Genomic DNA, 20390 nt, shown 5'->3' on the forward strand with positions numbered 1-20390 from the left:
CAGATGAATGCAAGTAATATCCAATATGGTACTTTGATCGAGTTAGTTGCAATGGCTGGTTCTCCTCCATGTTTGCAAGTGAAAGTCCCAGCCAAACCATAACCGCAAATAAGCTGCATTAATTTTCAGCAAAGGGGAAAAAAAGAACAAGTCAGAAAAAGACAATGGTAGATAGTAATTGATCAGCTAGAAGGATAAGGAAATATACAATTCAAAATTACTTAAAATCGATCTACTTGCCCAACTCAAACATTTTTCTAACTGTAGCATAAGAAAGAACTAGTGGTCATTTACAATCTTTCAATCAACCAATTCAGGATTTAAACTGAAATATTACTTGATATGTTCATTGGTTCAGTAGGGGTGTAACTGGATCATCCCTCCGATCGATTACAAGCAACAAAAGGGAGAACTTCGTACGCGTGAAATCAAACAGACCATTTTCTTGCTCATACATAAACTTCTACAGAATTGGCAAATAGAAGCAAGTTCCATGATTAAAAATGGAAGAAGAGATATAAGTAGGATTGTAGGCACTGATTTCTATTTTGATTGAGATGGGGATGATAAGCACTGTTAGTTGCAGTTCTCATATTTTCGACATTGCCACTAATTGTGAGCTGGTTTAGGTTCAACCTGGGATTAATAGAGGTAGCATCTGTAATTTTCAACCCAAAAAGTAAGAAAAAAAGGAATATAAAGCCTAACAACAAATACAATGATATGATTACCTGGAGTAGGAAGGTATTATTGAGAAGATCACGGTTGTTAATGGAGGTCGTAGATCTTGGCGTCGACAGTGTAGCAACCCTAAGATCCTCGCGAGCTCGGCGATGATGAGTTGATCCCCTCCAGCTTTGTCAGGTTGATGTTCCTCCGTGAGAAGGCTGAGAGTCGTACCTTCAGAAGCACCAACGTGGAGCCACCACCATCGAGGTCTTCGAAGGCGGTGTGCTTCGATGATCTCTCTAGCGGCGGAAGTGATGGCGGAGGCAAAACCTAACCTCGGGCCTGAACGCAGCGACGACCGACGCGATTGGCGAGAGCTTGGCTGCTGTAAATGTGATTTCATCAATCCAACCCTTGAAGATCGAACCGAAACCTCCCTCTCCTAGCATGCTGTCTGGCCGGAGCGGGGCTGATTTCCAATGGCGTGGTGTAGAGGAGGCTGATTTTGGGATATCAGAATCGCCGTGGAGAGGAGACGAGCGATTTTTGGAGCAGACGACGGCGAGGGAAGGTAGGTAAGCTCCAATCGTGATTCGGCCGCCCAATTTTGAGGTTTGGCCGCGCGATTTGGGAGAGGCGGGATTTTGTAGGATTTTGTTTCGTTTCGGCCACGGTGGAAGATGAACAGTGAAACTCCTCGCCACGTCGACTGTCGCGCACGGAGTCGCGTAAACTCATCGCGCAGGATATCATTCCTGTATATATATATAAGATTCTGATATCCTGCGCGAACGAAACGTACCCCGTGCGCACGCGATCCCGGCCGTTCATCGCGGAAAAATCCAGACCGTTTATAAAAAAAAACACTGTAGCTTCTCTACGTCGTCGGCGTTCTCGCCGCTTCCGCTCCACAGCCGGCCACCGGACCGGCGGCGATGGATGCGCAACTCACCGGCGCCGGACTGGTGGCCGGATTCCGGCCGAATTTCGGCCGGAATCGACCAACAGCTACTGTTGGCCGATTCCGACCGAATCACGATCGGAGACCGGCCTGGTCGACGCGCCCGGCGCCGACGCGTCGACCGCGGCCGGTCTCCGGCCGCGATTCGGCCAGAATCCGGCTGATTTTCGACCGACAGTGGCCGTTGGGCACTGTCCTGTTTTCGGCCGGATTCCGGCCGTAATCCGATGTCGGAATGTGCGCCGCGGCGAGTTGCGCATCCAACGGTCCGGGTCCGGTGGTCGGCGGTGATCGGACGGTGGCACGACTGCAGCGGAAGTGGACGGGGGTCGGGGGTCGTGCACGGGGTCGCGCGGGCGGTGTCGCGCAGTATATATATATATATATATATATATATATATATATACAGTTTTGCTATTCTGGGCGACGCCACTGTGCGCGACCCCGTGAGCGCCCCCCGACCCCCGCGCGTTTCCGACGATCGTTCATCGCCGTCCGGTCACCGTCGGCCGCCATCTTGGACTCATTGGAAGCGCAACTCGACGGCGCACACACCGGCATCGGATTCCGGCCGGGATCCGGCCGGAATTCGGGCCGAAACAAGGGCAACAGTGCCTGGCGCCACTGTCGATCGGAATCCGGCCGAATCGCGACCGGAGTCCGGCCCCGATTCGACCGGAATCGCCGCCAGACACCGGCGGCCGATTTCGGCCGAAATTCGATCGAATCGGGGCCGGACTCCGGCCGCGATTCGGCCGGAATCCGGCCCACAGTGGCGCCAGGCATTGTTGCCCTTGTTTCAGTCGGAATTCCGGCCGAATTCCGGCCCAATCCGGCCGGAATCCGATGTCGGTGTGTGCGCCGTCAAGTATATATATATAGTTTTGATATTCTGTGCCGCACCATCATGCGCGCCCGTGCGCTACAAGCCAATCCACCGTCCATCAAGAATTGCGTGCGCAAATGTCCGCCGTCCAAAAGTGGGGATGCACAGTGTCGCTCCCTCGACCACCGCCGCTTCCCGATCGCCTTCGCCGCGCCGTCCAGCCACCGCCGGCAGCCGAACCGAGCCCGATCGACGCGCCACTCGCCAACCCATCGACAGGTGCCGGATCCGACCAGATTGTGGACGGATGGTGTCGGCCATTTGGCGGAATCTAGCGCGGCCACTGCTCGCCGCAATTCCGACGAATCGCGGCCGGAGACCGACCGAGGAAGGACCGCCGGCGCTCCTCCTCGGCCGATCTCCGGCCGTGATTTGGCCAGAAACCGACCGCAATTCGCCCGCAAGTGGCTCGGCACCGCAATCGGAGGTTTTTGGCCGAATTGCGACCGGATTCAGACCACAATCTGGCCGAAATCCGGCACCTGTCGATGCGCCGGCGAGTAGCGCGTCGATCGGGCCCATCGGCTGCTCCGACGGTAGTCGGACGGCGCGCGACGACGATCGGGAGCGCGGCGGTCGAGGGAGCGACACTGTGCATTCCTACTTTTGGACGATTAAATTTGCGCGCGATCGCGCGTGATGGATGATCTGTCGCACACAGGCGCGCACGATAGTGTCGCGCAGAATATCAAAACTCTATATTATATATATATATATATATATATATATATATATATATATATAGCAAGCTGATTTAGTTATAATTTAGTAAAAATAAACTATTAAGTGTGAATTTCAAACTTTAAACACTACACTAACCACCCTGACCTTGAACGTAACAAAATTGTCAGTATATCTAAATTAGAGCTGACAAACGGATAATATAACCAATATATATATATAGTGGTGCTAAACTTTTTATCCACCTCAATAAACAATATTTATTATTATTACTTATCAAATACTTAAATATTTATCTAATTCATAAAACTTAATAATTTTAAATTATAAAAATTTATAAATTTTATGTATTTAAATAAAAATTAAATAAATTTATTTAAATTAAATTTGTATGTAAATTTTATTTATATTAACAAATTGTTAAACATCAACTCTATTTAGGATTATAAATAACTCAAATCAAATCAAACTTTAATTTGTGATGTTCAAATTTATTTGTCTAATCAAATCCAATCAAATCTAAAATCAATCAAGCCATTGAAATAATTATTTAAACTTTGCTTAATTTTTTATTTACAAACTTAAGTTTAATTCAATCATAACTTAGGCTTATTCACGGTAACAAAAGATGAGATCCATCACCCCAATGGCCCCACACGATCGGTCTCATAATTATTTATAAGAAAGTAAATCAGAAAACTACAACTGACTACTACAAGAGAAGACATTGCCTCGATTTTATCAAAATTCGACCTTTATCCACTGCAATAAATATGTCTTACAATAACCAATTCAACCAATGCTTCAGGAGCCACAATATCTATTCACAAACATTAATAAATTGAATATAAATATATTCAAACTTATTTATTTAACTTAATAAATTATATAAATTTATTTATTTACTTGACCTTATGTGTATTAAACAAACCAAATCAGTACCAAACTTCTCACAAATATTTATTTTATTTATTTCATTTACCGTCCTAAATTTATTCATGAACGTATAAATTATTAACACTGAATAAACATGTCAGATCAAATATGTGAACTGATCATGCTTAGCTTGGTTTGGTTTAGAGCTGAGATAGGCCCGACGCAGCCCAACCTTTTATCGGGTTGTGTCTGGCACAACCTAAATTAGGCCAGATTGCAGACTTTTGGTCAGGCCAGGTCGCAGACTAGATCAGGCCAGGTCAGACCGGATTGCAGGCCCTGCCCGGTCCCATTGCCATCCGATATCGGCTATTGATTGTCTCAATATTCCAACCAGCTGTTGCTTAAACCAGCCTGACAACTTTTGTTTTTTTTTTTTTTTTAAAAAAAAAAAGTGATGGCAAACCACAAGGAGCGTAGAAATCTCCACAGCGGTCTGCCATCACACAACACATTATTCATATTGAAGTTGCTCGAGCTGGCGCACCACCACCGGCCACTTCATCAGCCGGAGCCACCTTATAAAATGGCCTTGTCCCTTCTCCCCCAATTACTTGACTTCACGGAGGAAGAAGAAGGAGATGGGTGCGTGTGCCACAAAGCCTAAGGTACTCAAGGAGGGAGGGAACGCACCTGAGACGAGGGAGATCGTCAAGGCCAGCGGCGACGCCACCGGCAGCGAAGAGGGGGAGAGCAAGAGTCGCCGGTCCCTTGAAATCCTTCTGAAAGAGGTAAAAATTTGCTGCTGAGATGATTCCAAATACTGTTCCATCGTCTGGTATGCCTGCAGATTTTATGTTAATGTGACTTTTTGGTGCTGTGCAGGTTGGAAATGAATCTGAAACTAAAGAGGCTGCAATGGAGAAGGTTAAGCATTCTGTCGAAGTGGTTGAACAAGCGAAAGAATCAGAACCTGCTGAAGCAGTCCTGGAGAAGGGCCGCCGCTGTAGAGAAAGATGAAGCTAACAATGCAGATATTGCAACTTTAGAGAAAACAGTGGAAAGCCCAGTTAGTAGAGTAGTTGATGTAGGACAAGACTGTTGAGGCTGCTTGAGTAAAATCAGGGGAAAAGACATGAAACATGGCATGACTTGTTGTATCATGTTTGCGAGTTTATTGAGTTTGTGATGCATGAAAATTGTGTTTGGATGTTTGGGGATTGTGTTACTGAACTTGTTGTGGTGGATTAATTCATGAATGGACCTCTTATCGACATCTCGGCTGCTGCATAGTCTTTCCACTGGCCAGGATTTCTCCCTGAGCAAAGGCAAAGCTTCAAAGTTCATCAAACTGGAGCATAAAATGAACTAGATGTTAGATAAAGATCCACAAGATGAAAAATAAAGCAAAGGCAATTGATAATGACACCCGATAGAAATGTAGCGGATGAGCAGAACAGAATGTGACAACCTGAATTGTTCTTTAAATAATAAAGATAGTCTTAACAAGCTACAAGAACTGGAGAGCGGATGATGTAGAAGTTCTGCTGCTTGGAATTAGTAGATAGTGATGGAGGCATGTGATGAGGATTCTTAGGGACTCAGAGAAGGTACACTAACTAATGAACATATGAGTAATGCGATGAGGCTCCAGTACGACATGTGAGACTAGACTCCCATATACAATCTGTTAATGACCGATCTGATACTATGTGGTGCGATGCTAAAAGGAACATGACTTACAAAATGAAGAAACGACAAAAGTATACAACACAGAACATAAGAAACTAATGATATAGACAATCGATGCTAACAAAATTCACTGAAAACAAACATGTGGAATATCAAGGCATGGCTAAGATAACTACAGCAAGGAAAAGCAAGTCATAGCGGTTAGGAATTCATGGTTAACCCTTATAGACAAGGCCTTCGACATAGCACTTCGAAATCACTCACGTTATCCTCATGAATGCATTCCTGAAAAACAAACATAGATGTCAAGCACCAAGGGATGAGAACTGACAATGAAAATAAAAATGCAACAGTAGTTTCACTAAATTAACACAAATTTTGCAGTTCACTCAAAACCCATAGAGAAATTACAGTAATCGCAGCTTTGCTCATATGATCATTAGAATTAGATTTAGAATTTACCCCATCAAAAAAATATAATTCAAGCTTCAAATATCACCGCTCTATCTCCAATCACAACGCCCATATTTTTCAATAACAAACTTAGTCCCAAGTGAACAAATTTTTCAACTAGATTGCTGTATGTGAATCCATCTATGTTGAGAGGTAGTCATTTGAGTTATTGGCTTTGCATTTATTGATTGGAAATTGGTCGGGGGAAAAAATCTTCACAGTTAGGTTTAAATAATGGATCTTGTACAAAATGAACAAAACACAATCTATTCACAGTTTGCTTTATATTGCCAGCTGAACCAACGTATTATGAAATACTGAGGCTAGCAGAATTTGGGTAATGCAATGAGATAAAATAATGGTAACTAATCAAATCTAGGTCTCTATCTTTTGCCATCTAACCAATTCATTACTTTTAGGATTAAACTATATAAGCCTTTGTTTCCAGACACTAAAGAATGAATTGAAAATTATGCCTACCACAATTTAAACCAGGATGGTGACAGGAACCAAAAATAAAAGTTCATACACAAGAAATACATCGAACTTGCTAATTCACATTTGGGAACTAAAAAATAATTCACTTGATTATCTAATCAGATGCAATGAAAATGGATTCAAGAAAAAATGACAGATGGTCATATAACAAACGGATATTATGAAACAATAGTAAGATTTACCATTGAATGTTTTCTCAACATTCGGGAGGGAATCACTTGCAATAAGTAACTAGATGAACATAGTAACATGAAATAAACAGATGAAACCATGGAAAAGATAGAACATCAACAAAATTAGATACTTTACTGTTCAATCCTAAGACATACTGGATAGGGAAAAATCTAAAGAAATAAAATCATACTCTATAGGGCATATGCAAGATATATTATAAAATTTCATGTAAATCTTTAATGTTTTGCTAACTTCTAATTGCTTAGTCCCGTAGCAAAATATGAGTATTTCAAACTAAAAATGCATTATGAGTAAGTTAAACAAATGAGTACTGTAACAAAGATATGAAACTGAAAGGCTGAAACCCTTCATGAACTGAATGACAAACTGCTGATCTTCATTGTTAGCATTACCATTATGAGGCTGCTCCATTTGAATAACTTTACCAAATAACCGGAAAGATCTTGTAGAAACCATGACCAGACTATTTGCTGGTTCAGCACTTTTACTGTCTGAGGTTTGGATGCTATTGTCACTAGGTGGACAAGAATCTCCTGACTGTGTGCTGATCCTGGTACTTAAGTCTATGATCAGACCATTTTTTAGTGGTGATAGACCATTGTGTAGCATTTGCTTAGAATGGTTGACACAGTCCCATACACTAGGTGCATAGACTGAATCTTGCCTGGCTCCCTGCATGCTAGCAGGAAACAAATTGTAATCAAAGAGTTTTCTGTTTCCACTCTCCAATCCTATCGTCTCAAAACTTGTCATTTCAACGAGTCTGTCACGAAGAGATTTGGAATTTTCTATTCCCTTCAATCTCTTTGGAGGGAGAAAGGGAGCATCTAGCTGAGGACTATCACAAATCAACTCAAGCTGCCAAGGGTTAACATTTCTGGCATTTTGCAATACCTCTGGCTCATCCCAAAAAACCTGCAACAAGGAAAGGGAAAATAAGTTAGTAGAGAAGCAGGCTTTTACTCAATGAACAATATATTTTTAATTTATCATTTCTGTTGAATTAATAAATTGCCATGTCTCTTTTCTCGAAGATAGAAATGCTACAGATTTGCCAAAGCAATAAGATCAATTGTCTACTAACAGAGTGCTAAAACCACACTCCATATGTGCTTCTTCATACTTGCTCCAAGACTGAAAACCCTTTAAATTTCCCTATTGTTGTATTAGTCTTCATCATTGAAATTACGAACTGTTAGACTTCATCACCCAAATTTTGTTGGGTCTAATCCGAAAAAGTTCATGGTGCGACATATGTGGTGCCACCTTAATTATGAGAATTTATTTTAGGATATTGGGGATACAGAGAGACCTTTAGGGGGCGTTTGGTTGGGGGTTATAGTTGATAACCTTAATTATTTGTTTGGTTTAGGTTATGATCGATTCCCAAGTAATGTAACATCACCGCCACATCAGCAAATGGGTTATAATCCGGGAATGTGATTACCTTAACAGCCTAAGATTTTTTACGATTCCGGGGATTAACGAAATATTTTTCCATGATTACTCTCCGATTTTAAAACTGAGTTAATTGAAATGTACCGTGAAACCTAATTAAAACCGAGTTAATTTAATAAATTTTAATTTAAATACTTATAAATTTAAAAGAGATAATTTATTTTAAATTTTAAAAAATAAAATTAATGAATTATATTTATTAATTTAACAAATTATTTTATTAAAATAATTATTTTAATGAATTATTTTATTAAAATATATATAAATTTATCTTAAATTTTAAAAAATAAAATTAATGAATTATATTTATTAATTTAATAAATTATTTTATTAAAATAATTATTTTAATGAATTATTTTATTAAAATAATTATTAACAAATTATATAAATAATTTATTTTAAATTTTAAAAATAAAATTAATAAATTATATTTATTAATTTAATAAATTGTTTTATTAAAATAATTATTTTAATGATTTATTTTATTAAAAATATATAAATTTATTTTAAATTTTAAAAAATTATAAATAAATTATATTTATTTTTTATATATATTATCAATTTATTATCATCATTAATATTAATATTATTAATTTAATTTAATTTATTCTAAAAATAAATTGAATTAAGGGTAATATAGTAAATGTTAAACTATGTTTTATTCCCTCCAAATAAATAAGTTAAACCAAACAACATTAGGTTATATTTTATTGTAACACCCGGATTATTTTCCTCTATTTTTAGGATTTTTAATTCGATTTGAATTTCAATAAAGGTCCTTTAGTTAAAGTATAGAAGGGAGTTTGATAAAATAAAATAGGTGAAAAGATTCATCTTGCAAAGACGAATCTAACAAAATTTGTTTGGGTCAATTCGGAAGTCGTTTGATGGCCGAACCAAGCGAACCAAAATTTAATCCGGTTCGAATTGAGAAATTTGACCCGGTTTAAACGGGAAATTATTAACCCCGAATTTAGGAGTACTGTGCACTCCTCTTTATAAAAGGATTTCGGCCCGCTTCCTCTCCGCGCGACCCGCGCCCACCGCGCCGCGTCCGCCCACGCGAACTGCGTCCGCCGCCGCCCGCGTCCGCCGGCGGAAAGCTCGGAACAGAAAGGGCTATAAAAAGGGGAAACCTAGCCACGATCCGCCGCACAACCCTAACGCGCCGCCACCTCCTCTCTGCTCCGCCGCGCCCTCCCTGCTGCCGTCTCCTCCTTTTTCCTCCGCCGCGCGCCGTGCGACCAGCGCCGCCGTTCCCTGCGGACCAGAGCCCCGACCGCCGTCCTTCTTCGTCGCCGCGCGTGGAGGAGACTTCCGATCGCCACCCCTGTTCTCCGCCGCGTCCTTCGCCGCCGCCGCGTGGAGGAGCAGAGCAGGCGACGCCTGATCGCCGCCGCGTGAGAAGAGGAGCAGCCGATCGCCGCCCGACGCTGCAGACGCCGCTGGTCTGCCCTGCCTCAGCTGACGCCGGCCGAAGCCCCTGTTCACGCGAAGAAGGAGATTAAGGTAATTAATTAATTAAGTAATTAAGGTAAGGTTTAATTAATTAAAGTTAGTTTGATTAATTAATTTATTTGATTAGTAAATTAATGTGAGATTTAATTAATTGATAGTTAATCAGATTATTAATTAAGTTAATTGGGTAAGTTCGATTAATTAAGATCATTAGATGATTAGTTGATTAGCTAATTAATTTAAGGTTTATTAATTGGTTAATTAAATTATGGTTAATTAATTCGGGCTGATTTGATTGAATAAATAATATTTGATTAAGAAAATTAATCTAGTTTAATTAGAGTAATGAGAAGTGATTTGTGTTAGGGTTAACTCTTGACCCGGTTAAATAATTAGATTAGATTAAAGATTTCAGTTAAGTTGTAGTTATGATTTTTCTAGGTCGTGCGAAGAAGGCGCTAGAGCACCTCGGAGAAAGTCTCCGATTTCACAAATCTTAGCGTTTAAAAGCAGACAAAGTAAGTACATCTCTCACCTGCAGTATGAGTTGCTCCGTTGTTTTCTTTATTGTTTCCACAATATGATTTGATAGAGCATGCATAAAGTATTCTTTCCATGACATCATTTTAAGTTAAAGCATGTGTAAATTGTTTCTTCCAAATTGCATGATATAAGAAGTATAAGAAATGTATTTTACTTTTAAGAGGCGGGTATCGGGCCAAAGGTTCGCCCATAATGAATTCCGGGCCAAAGATTCGCCCATAAGGAAAGGAATTCCAGGCCAAAGGTCGCCTGATAAGATAAGTCCTCTGGTAGCATTCGGTGGCTAGCTACCCCGAGTTCTATCAGAGATACGCGCATTGATACTCCGCCAGGGCCCATAAGTATGTTTAAGTATGTTTACTTATTTCCTGTTTAATTACGAAAGAATGCATGAAATGATTTTCGTGTTTTTGTGAGTTAGATATGTACTTACTAAGCGTTGCTTATAGTTTGCATTCCTCATATTGCAGATAAATAAAAGGAAAAGTTTTAGGAAAGAGGAGGCAGCTGGAAAGGTGTTCGATGTGTGGTGTTGGCGGAACCGCGGAATAAGATCAAGGATTAAGAATTTAATAAATGTTTATTTTTATTTATTTCTTTGCTTCCGCTTGTTAAACAGAAAAGAATATTTAAATTGAGTTATGTTATTAAATTTAAAGTACGTAACGTCTCCCTATTAGTATAAGAAAGAGGGGGATGTTACATTTATACCTCATAATCTTGGTTATGTGATTACTTGATAATTACATAACCAAGGTTATATATAATAACTTGAACCAAACGCACCTTTAGTGTATGTGTTTCTTGTCGTATGTTGGTTGTCTATTTTCAATATTGTTATTACATGAACAATGCCAGAGAAAATCTTATGAAAAATATATGAAACTAAGTTAGATGAGAGATTGATTAAGAAGAAAAAATTTGTAGAGTGAATACAAAATTACAGTACATAGGGTTCAAAATTTAATTTTTCCTTGTAACAGTTGGTAGTGTAAAATTTAATTTTTCCTGTAACAGTTAGTATACTCTACCACAACTTAATCAAAAAATCAACCCCTTTATGGCATCAGATTCAATTTACATATAGAAGCCAAACTCTTATCTTTTTTGGTCCTTCACCACCAAATAGTTGGACCTCTAACTAAGTAGGCATTGCAAGTTGTAACACTTGGCCCATTGTCTCTTTTAACATCTTCCATGGGCTAAGGAGAAACAACCAGTTTTTGGTATTATAAAAGATCACTTGATGAATTTTATAATATTACTGATCATTATCTGCAGAAGAATTAAAAGAAGTATCTGTAGCTTCTACCAAGAACGCATGACCCAACCATCAATAGGGAGGAATTTTTTACTTTAAACTATCCATCAACTTAATTATTAAGGAAAACTGCAGTTTCAACTTGTCTCAACCACCAACCAACAAGACTAACACATTCTGAACTCCTTCAAGTATTGGTGTTGACACTGCAAAATCAGCACAGCACAAAATCAGCTTATGAAAGGATTTACTCTGATCCTACAATGACCAACATCTGGTGGAAGTGCATTTGGTAAATAAAATGGCCACAAAATGCGTTGTTTTCTTCGTCTGGTCGCTGCAAAGGCCATCCTTGCATCATTATTGAGCTAAAGATTCAGCCAATCAACTTTCTTGTCATGTTTGCCTAACAAGCAGTGAGTCAAGTGTCTTCATATTCTCAGAGACTGCTCCCAAGCTTCAAGTGTTTGTTGAGTTAGATTCATCCCTTCCTAGATCACTCCAACTTCTACATTTCAAACATTCAGAATGGACATTATTCAACCATAGTCAATGGAGGTTTTCCAACCACAAAATTCCAAGGCCAATCCTTTTTGGCATAATTTCCTGGCTACTTAAGAATCAGAGAAACAAAGCAGTGTTTGATTTGTATACTTAAAGGTCATTAAGCTGCCATGTAATCCCTTAAAACATCCAAAATCCATACCATTTATTAAACTTACACACAAGCTTATGCTTATGCTACAGTCTTGACAAATGGAAGTCATTAGTTAAACCCCTTTTGGGGCCATGGAAGCTGAACTTGGACAAAGCATTCAGATAGCCAAGGAGACTGGCATACAAGGGAGGGCTAATAAGGGATCACATGGGTCAATGGACAAACAGCTATTTCCACTTAATTGGCTAAGCTTCTCTTCTCCATTCAAAATATTGGCAATCAAAGAAAAACTATCCTTGGCATAGTTGCTTGTGGGGCCACGGGAGTGGTGGATTCCACCTTTTTGCTGAAGCGTATTGGAAGAAACTCATTGTTGAAACTGACTCACTGTTTGATTCACAGCTACTAAATAGAAGGGGTCGTTCTGATTCTTCTACCATGCCTATTTTCTATGACACTTGGAGATCCTAAACGAGTGGCATGTTGAGATAAATCGCATTCCACATGAAGCCAATGTGAATGTAGATTGAAATGCTAAACATTCTTCTATATTTAGCTGAATCTATCATCATTAAGTTTACATGACTGCGTGGGGACCTCTGTTCCCCAATTCTGTATTTCTCATAATTACATACATCTTGGGTCTTTCAAGCTTCCTTTCACGATTCAAAAAGAGATGTTTACCAAAGCCAAGCCATGTGGAGAACATCGTTCTTCATAAATTATAAACTCTTCATAAAATAGATAAAGAATAAAAAAAAAAACATCAATAGCTTCACAAATGCCGTCAACAAGTCAGCAACAGATGAAGACAGAAACCAAGTGAAGAACCAGATTTTAAGCAACAAAGACAGAAAAATATATTACGTTAGGAAGTTAAGAATAAAGCACCTGAAGCATTCGCCATGGTGATCGCTGCATTGACACTTTGGACACAGTGCCATAAAACCAAGACATCCTCGCTGAACCCTCCGTTTCCACTGACATCCTTACTCTCGCTCCTACGGTCCAACGCACCTTTGACGCGGCATCCACAGTTTCCTCCGCCACCATGAAGACCGGAAATCCAGCCATAGGATAGTACAGGACTTCAAAAGGCATGCCCTTCCCAGCCAATCCGAATGCCTCCACCACAGACGAGGCTGGAACCCTACCCTTAACATCCCTGGCGAATCCCTCCCTCCAAGAATGCTTCTCTATCATCCCCAATGCTTCTTTTGGATAATAGCGTGGATACTCGGTGGGGCCGCAGGACCGGCTGGTGCGGCGGATGCCGACAAGAAGCTGGCCGGATAATTTTTTCATGAAGACTATCGAATCACCTGCAACAAGCTTCTTCTCTTTGACAAAATTGCACCATCCCGTGGTCAGGAGGTGGCGGCGCGGCGTACCGCGGTAAATGTGCCGGAAGCTCCAGGCCACTCCGTGAAGGTCACGCACGTGGATAATTTGCACCGTGGGAGCCTTCTCGTAATTAAGCGGCGGGAGGATGGACTCGGCGCAGAACTTCGGCACGGAAAAACCACCCCCATTGTTGGCATCGCTAGCTGTCAGAATCTTGGAAAACGACACAAAGCCGCCGCACCCGCCGTCTTCTTCAAGAGAGATCTCCGGCACGGTCGAGGACGCGAGAAAGGGGCTGCGTAAGCAGCAAGGGTCGAGGCTGATACGAGCGAAGACCTCGTCGGTGTCGACGTCGGCGAGGAGGCGGACTGCGGACACGCGGCAGAGGACCACGGCTGGGACGACGCCGGGTACATCGATAGGCGACGAGGCTTGCTCGGCGTGGCCCTGGGGGAAGTAGTAGACGCCGGATCCGACAGCGGGGAAGCGGGCGGCGGCGCCGGCACACGCCTTCCACGCCTGGGGGTCGACCTCTCCGGCCGCCATTTCGAGTAGGGTTTCTCGATCTCCCGATCGGGGAGCCGAGATTCGAATCGAGGGGGCGAAACGGAGGGAGATATTTATAGCTGCGGAGGAGAGACAGCGCAGGCGAGCGGGCGCAGGGGAGACGGAGAAGGGAGTATGCGGGGAGGGCGAGTAGGTAACCGTGCGGGTTACCCCAGGAGGTGTGGGACCCGTAGATCAGCACGACGGCATCCACATTTCTCGCCCACCAAATTACGCCGTTTACCCAACGTCATACCCGCAGCAAGACAATGAACAATGACGACAATACACACTTCGAACGCCAGCGCTGGTACGCGGGTACCCGACGGAGACGTAAGTGTCTAGTCCTCCTGATTCGTCGAGTACGTGTCGCTTGCAGGAGGTACGACATAGTCCGAGCTCGCCCACACGTGGCGCTTTAAGATTCGAACATGCCCGAGATTTCGGAGTAGGTTTCTCCTGGGGATCCAAATCGTCCGTATCGGCCGCAGAGCATCTCGCCCGTTGGATCGGCGCGAGTTATGGCGTGTGATGTTTCTGTCTTCGTCTTACCTCTGGAATGGAATTTAAAAAATAAAATAATTGCTCTTAAAAAAGAAAAAATCCATAAACCCTAAAACCCCTAAATTAAATAAAATAATAATAATCAAAACTAAAATTTAAAAATATTTTACTCCTCATCATTTAATTTATATAATATCTTTTTGTTCTTCACTTAGTCTCCTCAAAATAGTCTCTAATTCATATAAAAAATGTAGTCATCCACAAACTCATGGCACATTTCATGATGAACTCCTTTTGCTCTTCACTGCCTGTCCTTGTTCATGCAAGTCGAACAATTCAAGATCCTATCATTTTTCAATCGCAAATGAACTTCACTGCCTGTCCTTGTTTATACAAAAGGAAACCTTTGTAAGAATCATGAAGGATGAGAGTTGATCATATTGTTGCGAATTCCATAAAAAAAAAAGAATGTCTCTATTAAAGCATAAACTTCTCAACAAGTCCATGAATTTGATCTCTTTATCAGAGGCTTCATTGCCTTGTCCTCTTCGAGAGAGACCATTCCCAGATGGGATGGATCTTCAAGCATCATCTTCGCAACCAAGTAACCCGCAATGGACCATGTCTGGAACTTCCTAGCCTGTTTTCCTACGTACCTCCCTAATTTGCCATCGTAGTATTCCGGCCAGCCGTCTTTTAATAGCCGGCTCTCCGCGAGCTCTATTGCGCGTCGAGCAATTTGCGGTCGACCAGTTTTGATACAAGCTGCAGTAAGCAGCCAAAGGAGAACTGCAACCACAGAAAAAATGAGGAAGAATGGTTCCACGATGGTTAGACACATTTGTGCACTCACATGCCAATAGAAAGGAACTCGAGAGAACTTGCATTTGAGCAGAAAGGTTTTATAGCTATGGTAACATGCAAGTTCAGATGATCTGAATTCAACTAACCTGGCCAAGATCCCCCATTGTGATAACTCCATCTGGTATTCTTAGGATCACAGCCAGTGATGATTCGCCACTCGTGGTTCTCAATTGCAGGATAAGTTATCTTGAGAGGCATTTCACCGAGCAGTTCTTCCCAACGCTCTTCAAGGAGATCCATAATAGCCATAGATTGCTCTGGTGTAGAAAGAGATGACAAAATGGCAACGAAATTTCCCAATGCAAACCATCGAAAATCCATCCTTGCCGGACTGACATTGCCAATAAAATAGCCACCGCGAGTAGGCATAAACTCAAACACCCAATCTGGAATTGAATCGGGGATCACGTTAAATTTGTTGACTGCTGTGTGAGAGTACTCCTCTGTTTTGTAGCGGTATATATCATTTAGTTGCTGAAAATCAAACCAAAAATAGCTCCTCATATGGTAGCTTAACGCATGCAATCGTGTCACTATCCGTTCCACGAATTCTTTCCCTTCGGCATCATGTTTAAGCATCGACAAAGCACACCTCAAGGCCATAAAGAAAAGAGCTTGAATTTCAATAGGATAACCATATATACCCTGAAAATAACACATAAAACATGTAAATAGTAGGTATCAAAGTAAACAAAGGATCAATCATTTGAACTTTTGTGGCAAAGTAAACCTTTTCAACAATAACTGTTTGAGAAAAAAATATAGTTTATGTCTAACAACTAAAACTGAATAATGTGATGTCAGACAAAAATATGTAGAAATTGATCTTGTGGTTGTATCTACACTAGTCGATGCGAATAACAAGCAAACTCAATCAGACATGCAGTTGATCAAGCTCACCTTAGCACATGATAACTTAGGGTTTGAAGAAATTTACCTTGTATAATTACAAAAGTTGGCAAAGAAGCTTTTTGCAACAATAACGCAACAATAACATATACATGCACATTATGCATCTATGACAAATAAAACATCAAATCAAGGATGCTGCTGAGTAAAGACAGATGTGTGTAGAAGGATGTTTATAATCTTACCATTCTTCGATCAATCATTGAACATCCATCAGCACAAAGGAGCGTTGGAAATGTGTCAAAGCCCTCAGACAAACATAAAGCTAATATAAGTCTCATTCCTTTTTGGCAATCAGATGTTTCTGCAAGAGATAAATCCCCAGTGGACTTCGTATAAGCACGAAGGAGAATAATCCACCAGAATCCTGAGTCAACAGGTGCGACTCTTCCAATTGCACTTTCACCAAAGTCAGCAATCAAAGTATCTGTTTTTCGAGCAGGATCATGGAGCACTTTGAAGCTGGCTGGCATGACTCCTTCACCCAGCTTGAAGCGATCAATTCTCTTTTCCCAACCTTGAAGGTGGAGAGTTTTCAAAAGGAAGTTTTTTACTATCTCTGGTTCTCCGTTCATTAGAAAAGCAAGTGCACTTGGTACAAAATCACGAACAAAGACCTACATAGATATAAACCAATGGTCATACCAAACATTAATTCAACATTTCTTCTGAAGCAGAGATAATCTTAATGGACTTTTTTTTTGTCTTCAAGTAAGGCCTAACATGGTTGTGCCGATAACATCATGAATATTTCTCTAGAAAAAGAATGTATTGGAAGGTCAAGGATATAAAGTCAGTATGCACTTTGCAAAGCATTTAAAGAGAGAGAAGGATTTAAAAGGATCACAAATACTAAGAAAGCTATCATATTGAAGGCTCATTTGCTTGAAGGGAAGTAAAAAAAACATTTTATGTTAGGAGAAATTAAAAGGAAAGAATTATATCACAGATAGTAAGAAAGCTATCATAGTGAAGGTACATGGTTGGTTTACTTGAAGGGAAGTAAGAAAATAACAATTTCAGCTACGAGAAACTTAAAGGAAAGAAGAATATTATCTTCCTCAGTGCCACTTACTTCAGCCATCTAGTTTACTTTAACAGAATATGAAGGAAGCATGTAATGCCCTTATGTTGTGCTTCCTAATGATTTGTATTCTCTCTCGCTCCATAACCATCCGACTTGGGTGGTAGCAAGATAAAGAAATGAATAAAAAGGCTTCCCCAATTGTTCCAACTAAACATGAAAACAATTTCTTTTCTTTCTTTGCTTTCCCTACTATTTTCATCTAACTAAACAAGCCATCAAACATTTACTACAACTTCGCTAGGAAATATCTAAGAGGTAAGGATATCATTTTTTTAGCTCATAGTTTCCCATTATCAGTCACATGCCAATCTCCTTTGGATTAATATGATCAAAAAGATATGTAGAAACTCTGAAACTAGTAAACTACCTGATCATAGTTTAGGAGCTCCTCTGAGCCATGATCATTAGCCGCAATAGTGCCTACAGGCTGCCCTCTGTAATACACCAACGACTTCCGTAGCGCCTCCCATGCCTCGCCAATCATCGGATGCGGCTCAAAGGATTGGCGAGCCGATGAAGCAGGAGTGTCAAACCCCGACCTAAATCCTACAGGGGAGTACAAACTGTCATAGTTCTCAAGGTTTCTTACATTGATCGAGAGCTCGCTCATTGATCTCTCGTCGAACGACCTTTGCCGCTCGATGCTGAGCTTAGGCTTGTCATGGAGCCGCGACAGATCAAGGTCATCCACCTCCGCATTAGAAGCGTAGGATCCGACCTCACGAAGCCCTGATTCCTTGAACCCGTCCATCCCTCAACTACCTGCATCAAAAAATCCATCACTTAACAACAAACCCAACTGGAAAGAAGATTTTTTCTTGCTCGAAACTATAAATGACCAACATTTCTCATTTGAACAAGGATCAAAAGCCATAGAACAAGGTCCTACTACTCTACAACAAGATCGAACTAAAAAAAGAAAAAAAATCCATTTTCCGTAAACTAAGCGTCATTTCCATCAACTTCGATTCAACAAAACAAGTAAACGACAACGAAGAAACTAGACATGCCTGGAGGACAGAACAAAGAAAAACAGAAGAAAACAAACTGCAAAAACGATACCAAGAAATGCGGATGGAGCGAGAGCAGGCGGTTTCGCTCTACGAATCAAGAGGAGGCCGCCAAGATCCGTGGTAAACGACGTGGGGACGCCGCCACCATCTCAGGGAGCGAGGCGCAGAAGGGGAAGATCAGAAAGCGTAGGTGGCCGCTGGGATTAACGGCCGTCCAAAGCGTTAGCCAGTGCCGTACGAGCGTCGCTGACGTGAAGATAACGGCTGCCGTCTCTTGCTCCCTGCCTAATCACGGCGCCATTTAGATGAATTTAATCGATACCAATAAATAAATAATAAATAAATAAAATAATGGATGGATTAAGCAATTTCCATTAAGTCACACAAAATTCTAGATATATATTTTTTCAAAAAAAATATAGATCATATATTTTTTATCTATATTAAAAAATTAATTTTTTTAAAAAAATAAAAGTTAGATCTGGCAGAAAACACAGTTCGCATGCGAATCAGGTGAGGGAGTCGATTGTACTGGTGTTTCGCACTTAGCTTTATTCGTTACCCGAAAAGTTACATTGCTGTTATTGGACCTAGAATGGGTCCCAACTTGTGAAACCAACCTGGTTGCTGATGTGGATGGGAATGAGAGATGTTTGTTTGGGTGGATATCTAAAGGCTTGTTTACTACGAAAGAAGGGAAAAAGGTCGATGGATAAACATAAGTAGATTGATTTATTTAAGCAAAGGTAAATATGAGAGCTTCGACTTTGTGCCCATATCGAGCTAAAAGAAGTGACTAACAAAGCCTATAATGTAACTAAGCTTATCAAATTCATCCAACACACTTGATAGAGGGTTTGACCCATCGATTGATGGTCGAATCAATTCTCAAGGCGAATATTTTTATTTTCGTGGGAGATATCTAGTTCTTTCCATCCTCTCTAAGAAACACTACCTAAAAGTTAAAAGCAAATGATGAAACATGTGAATTTGTTTGCAATCTATCATCAATCTCTTTCCCATACACAAGTTAGTCTAAGCACGAGACAAAGTAGAAGGAAATATCACATCGATACTCTACCATGGTTCTTTTCGATTGAACCGTGGTTCACACAATCCGTGGACATGGGTTCATTTGGAAAAAAAATCAACTATGATTATCATCCTAGTATCTCATTTTATTCCTAGGTCCTTCGATATAACAATTCTATTCTTCTTATAGTTCTATCAAATATAAAAATATTCTTGTATAACTAACTATGTGATCATATAATTCTACACAAAGCTAAAATATCAAAGTCAATCATTTTAAACGTGCTTCATGAAGGTTTACAATCCTAGATAATACTCTAAAGAGGCCATTTAGTTGGAGATTATCATTGATAACCTTGATTATCTGTCCAAAATTATCAATTATAATTTTATTTGGTTCAGATTATAATCGATTCTCAAATAATATAATATTACCGTCACATCAATAAATGGATTAATTATAACCCGAAAATATGATTACCTTGGTAGTCCAAGGTTTTCTATAATTCCGAAGGATTAATGAAATTTTTTTTCATGAGTTACCTTTTGATTTTAAAAAATGTTTATACTTAGTACTATAACTTAACTTCTAAATTTTAAAAGCAAAATCCTATATATATATATATATATATAAAAAGTTTTCCATCAATCAATAGATAAATTGAAAAATATATGAATTCTAACACAGTTCAACGTCATACAATTTTCAAATTAATTTTTAATGTCATATGTAACATGCATCATAGTCTCCGGGCCCTTAACTATATTTAATTTGACACGCAAATGCAACATGATGATCACA

General features: G+C 40.4%; 2 protein-coding genes across 2 annotated transcripts; both read right to left on the bottom strand.

The window, feature by feature from the left end:
- Positions 1-5841: 5841 nt before the first annotated feature.
- On the bottom strand, positions 5842-14281 carry LOC141838443 (auxin response factor 17-like). The gene is made up of 3 exons (XM_074725920.1): positions 13181-14281; positions 7304-7826; positions 5842-6050 (listed from the first exon to the last, which is right to left on the bottom strand). The coding sequence occupies exons 1-3, from the start codon at positions 14177-14179 to the stop codon at positions 6037-6039; spliced, it is 1536 nt and encodes a 511-aa protein (XP_074582021.1). The 5' UTR covers positions 14180-14281; the 3' UTR covers positions 5842-6036.
- A 777-nt stretch (positions 14282-15058) lies between these two features.
- Positions 15059-18734, bottom strand: LOC141838442 (putative alkaline/neutral invertase D). The gene is made up of 5 exons (XM_074725919.1): positions 18606-18734; positions 17911-18305; positions 16642-17073; positions 15634-16192; positions 15059-15472 (listed from the first exon to the last, which is right to left on the bottom strand). Exons 2-5 carry the CDS (start codon positions 18292-18294, stop codon positions 15177-15179), a joined length of 1671 nt encoding a protein of 556 aa, XP_074582020.1. The 5' UTR covers positions 18295-18305; positions 18606-18734; the 3' UTR covers positions 15059-15176.
- Between the last annotated feature and the right edge of the window lie 1656 nt (positions 18735-20390).

This window comes from Curcuma longa, chromosome 11 (assembly GCF_044706935.1).
Source record: "Curcuma longa cultivar G26 ecotype Majalengka, Jawa Barat chromosome 11, ITB_CL_G26_1.1, whole genome shotgun sequence".
NCBI classification, from domain to species: domain Eukaryota; kingdom Viridiplantae; phylum Streptophyta; class Magnoliopsida; order Zingiberales; family Zingiberaceae; genus Curcuma; species Curcuma longa.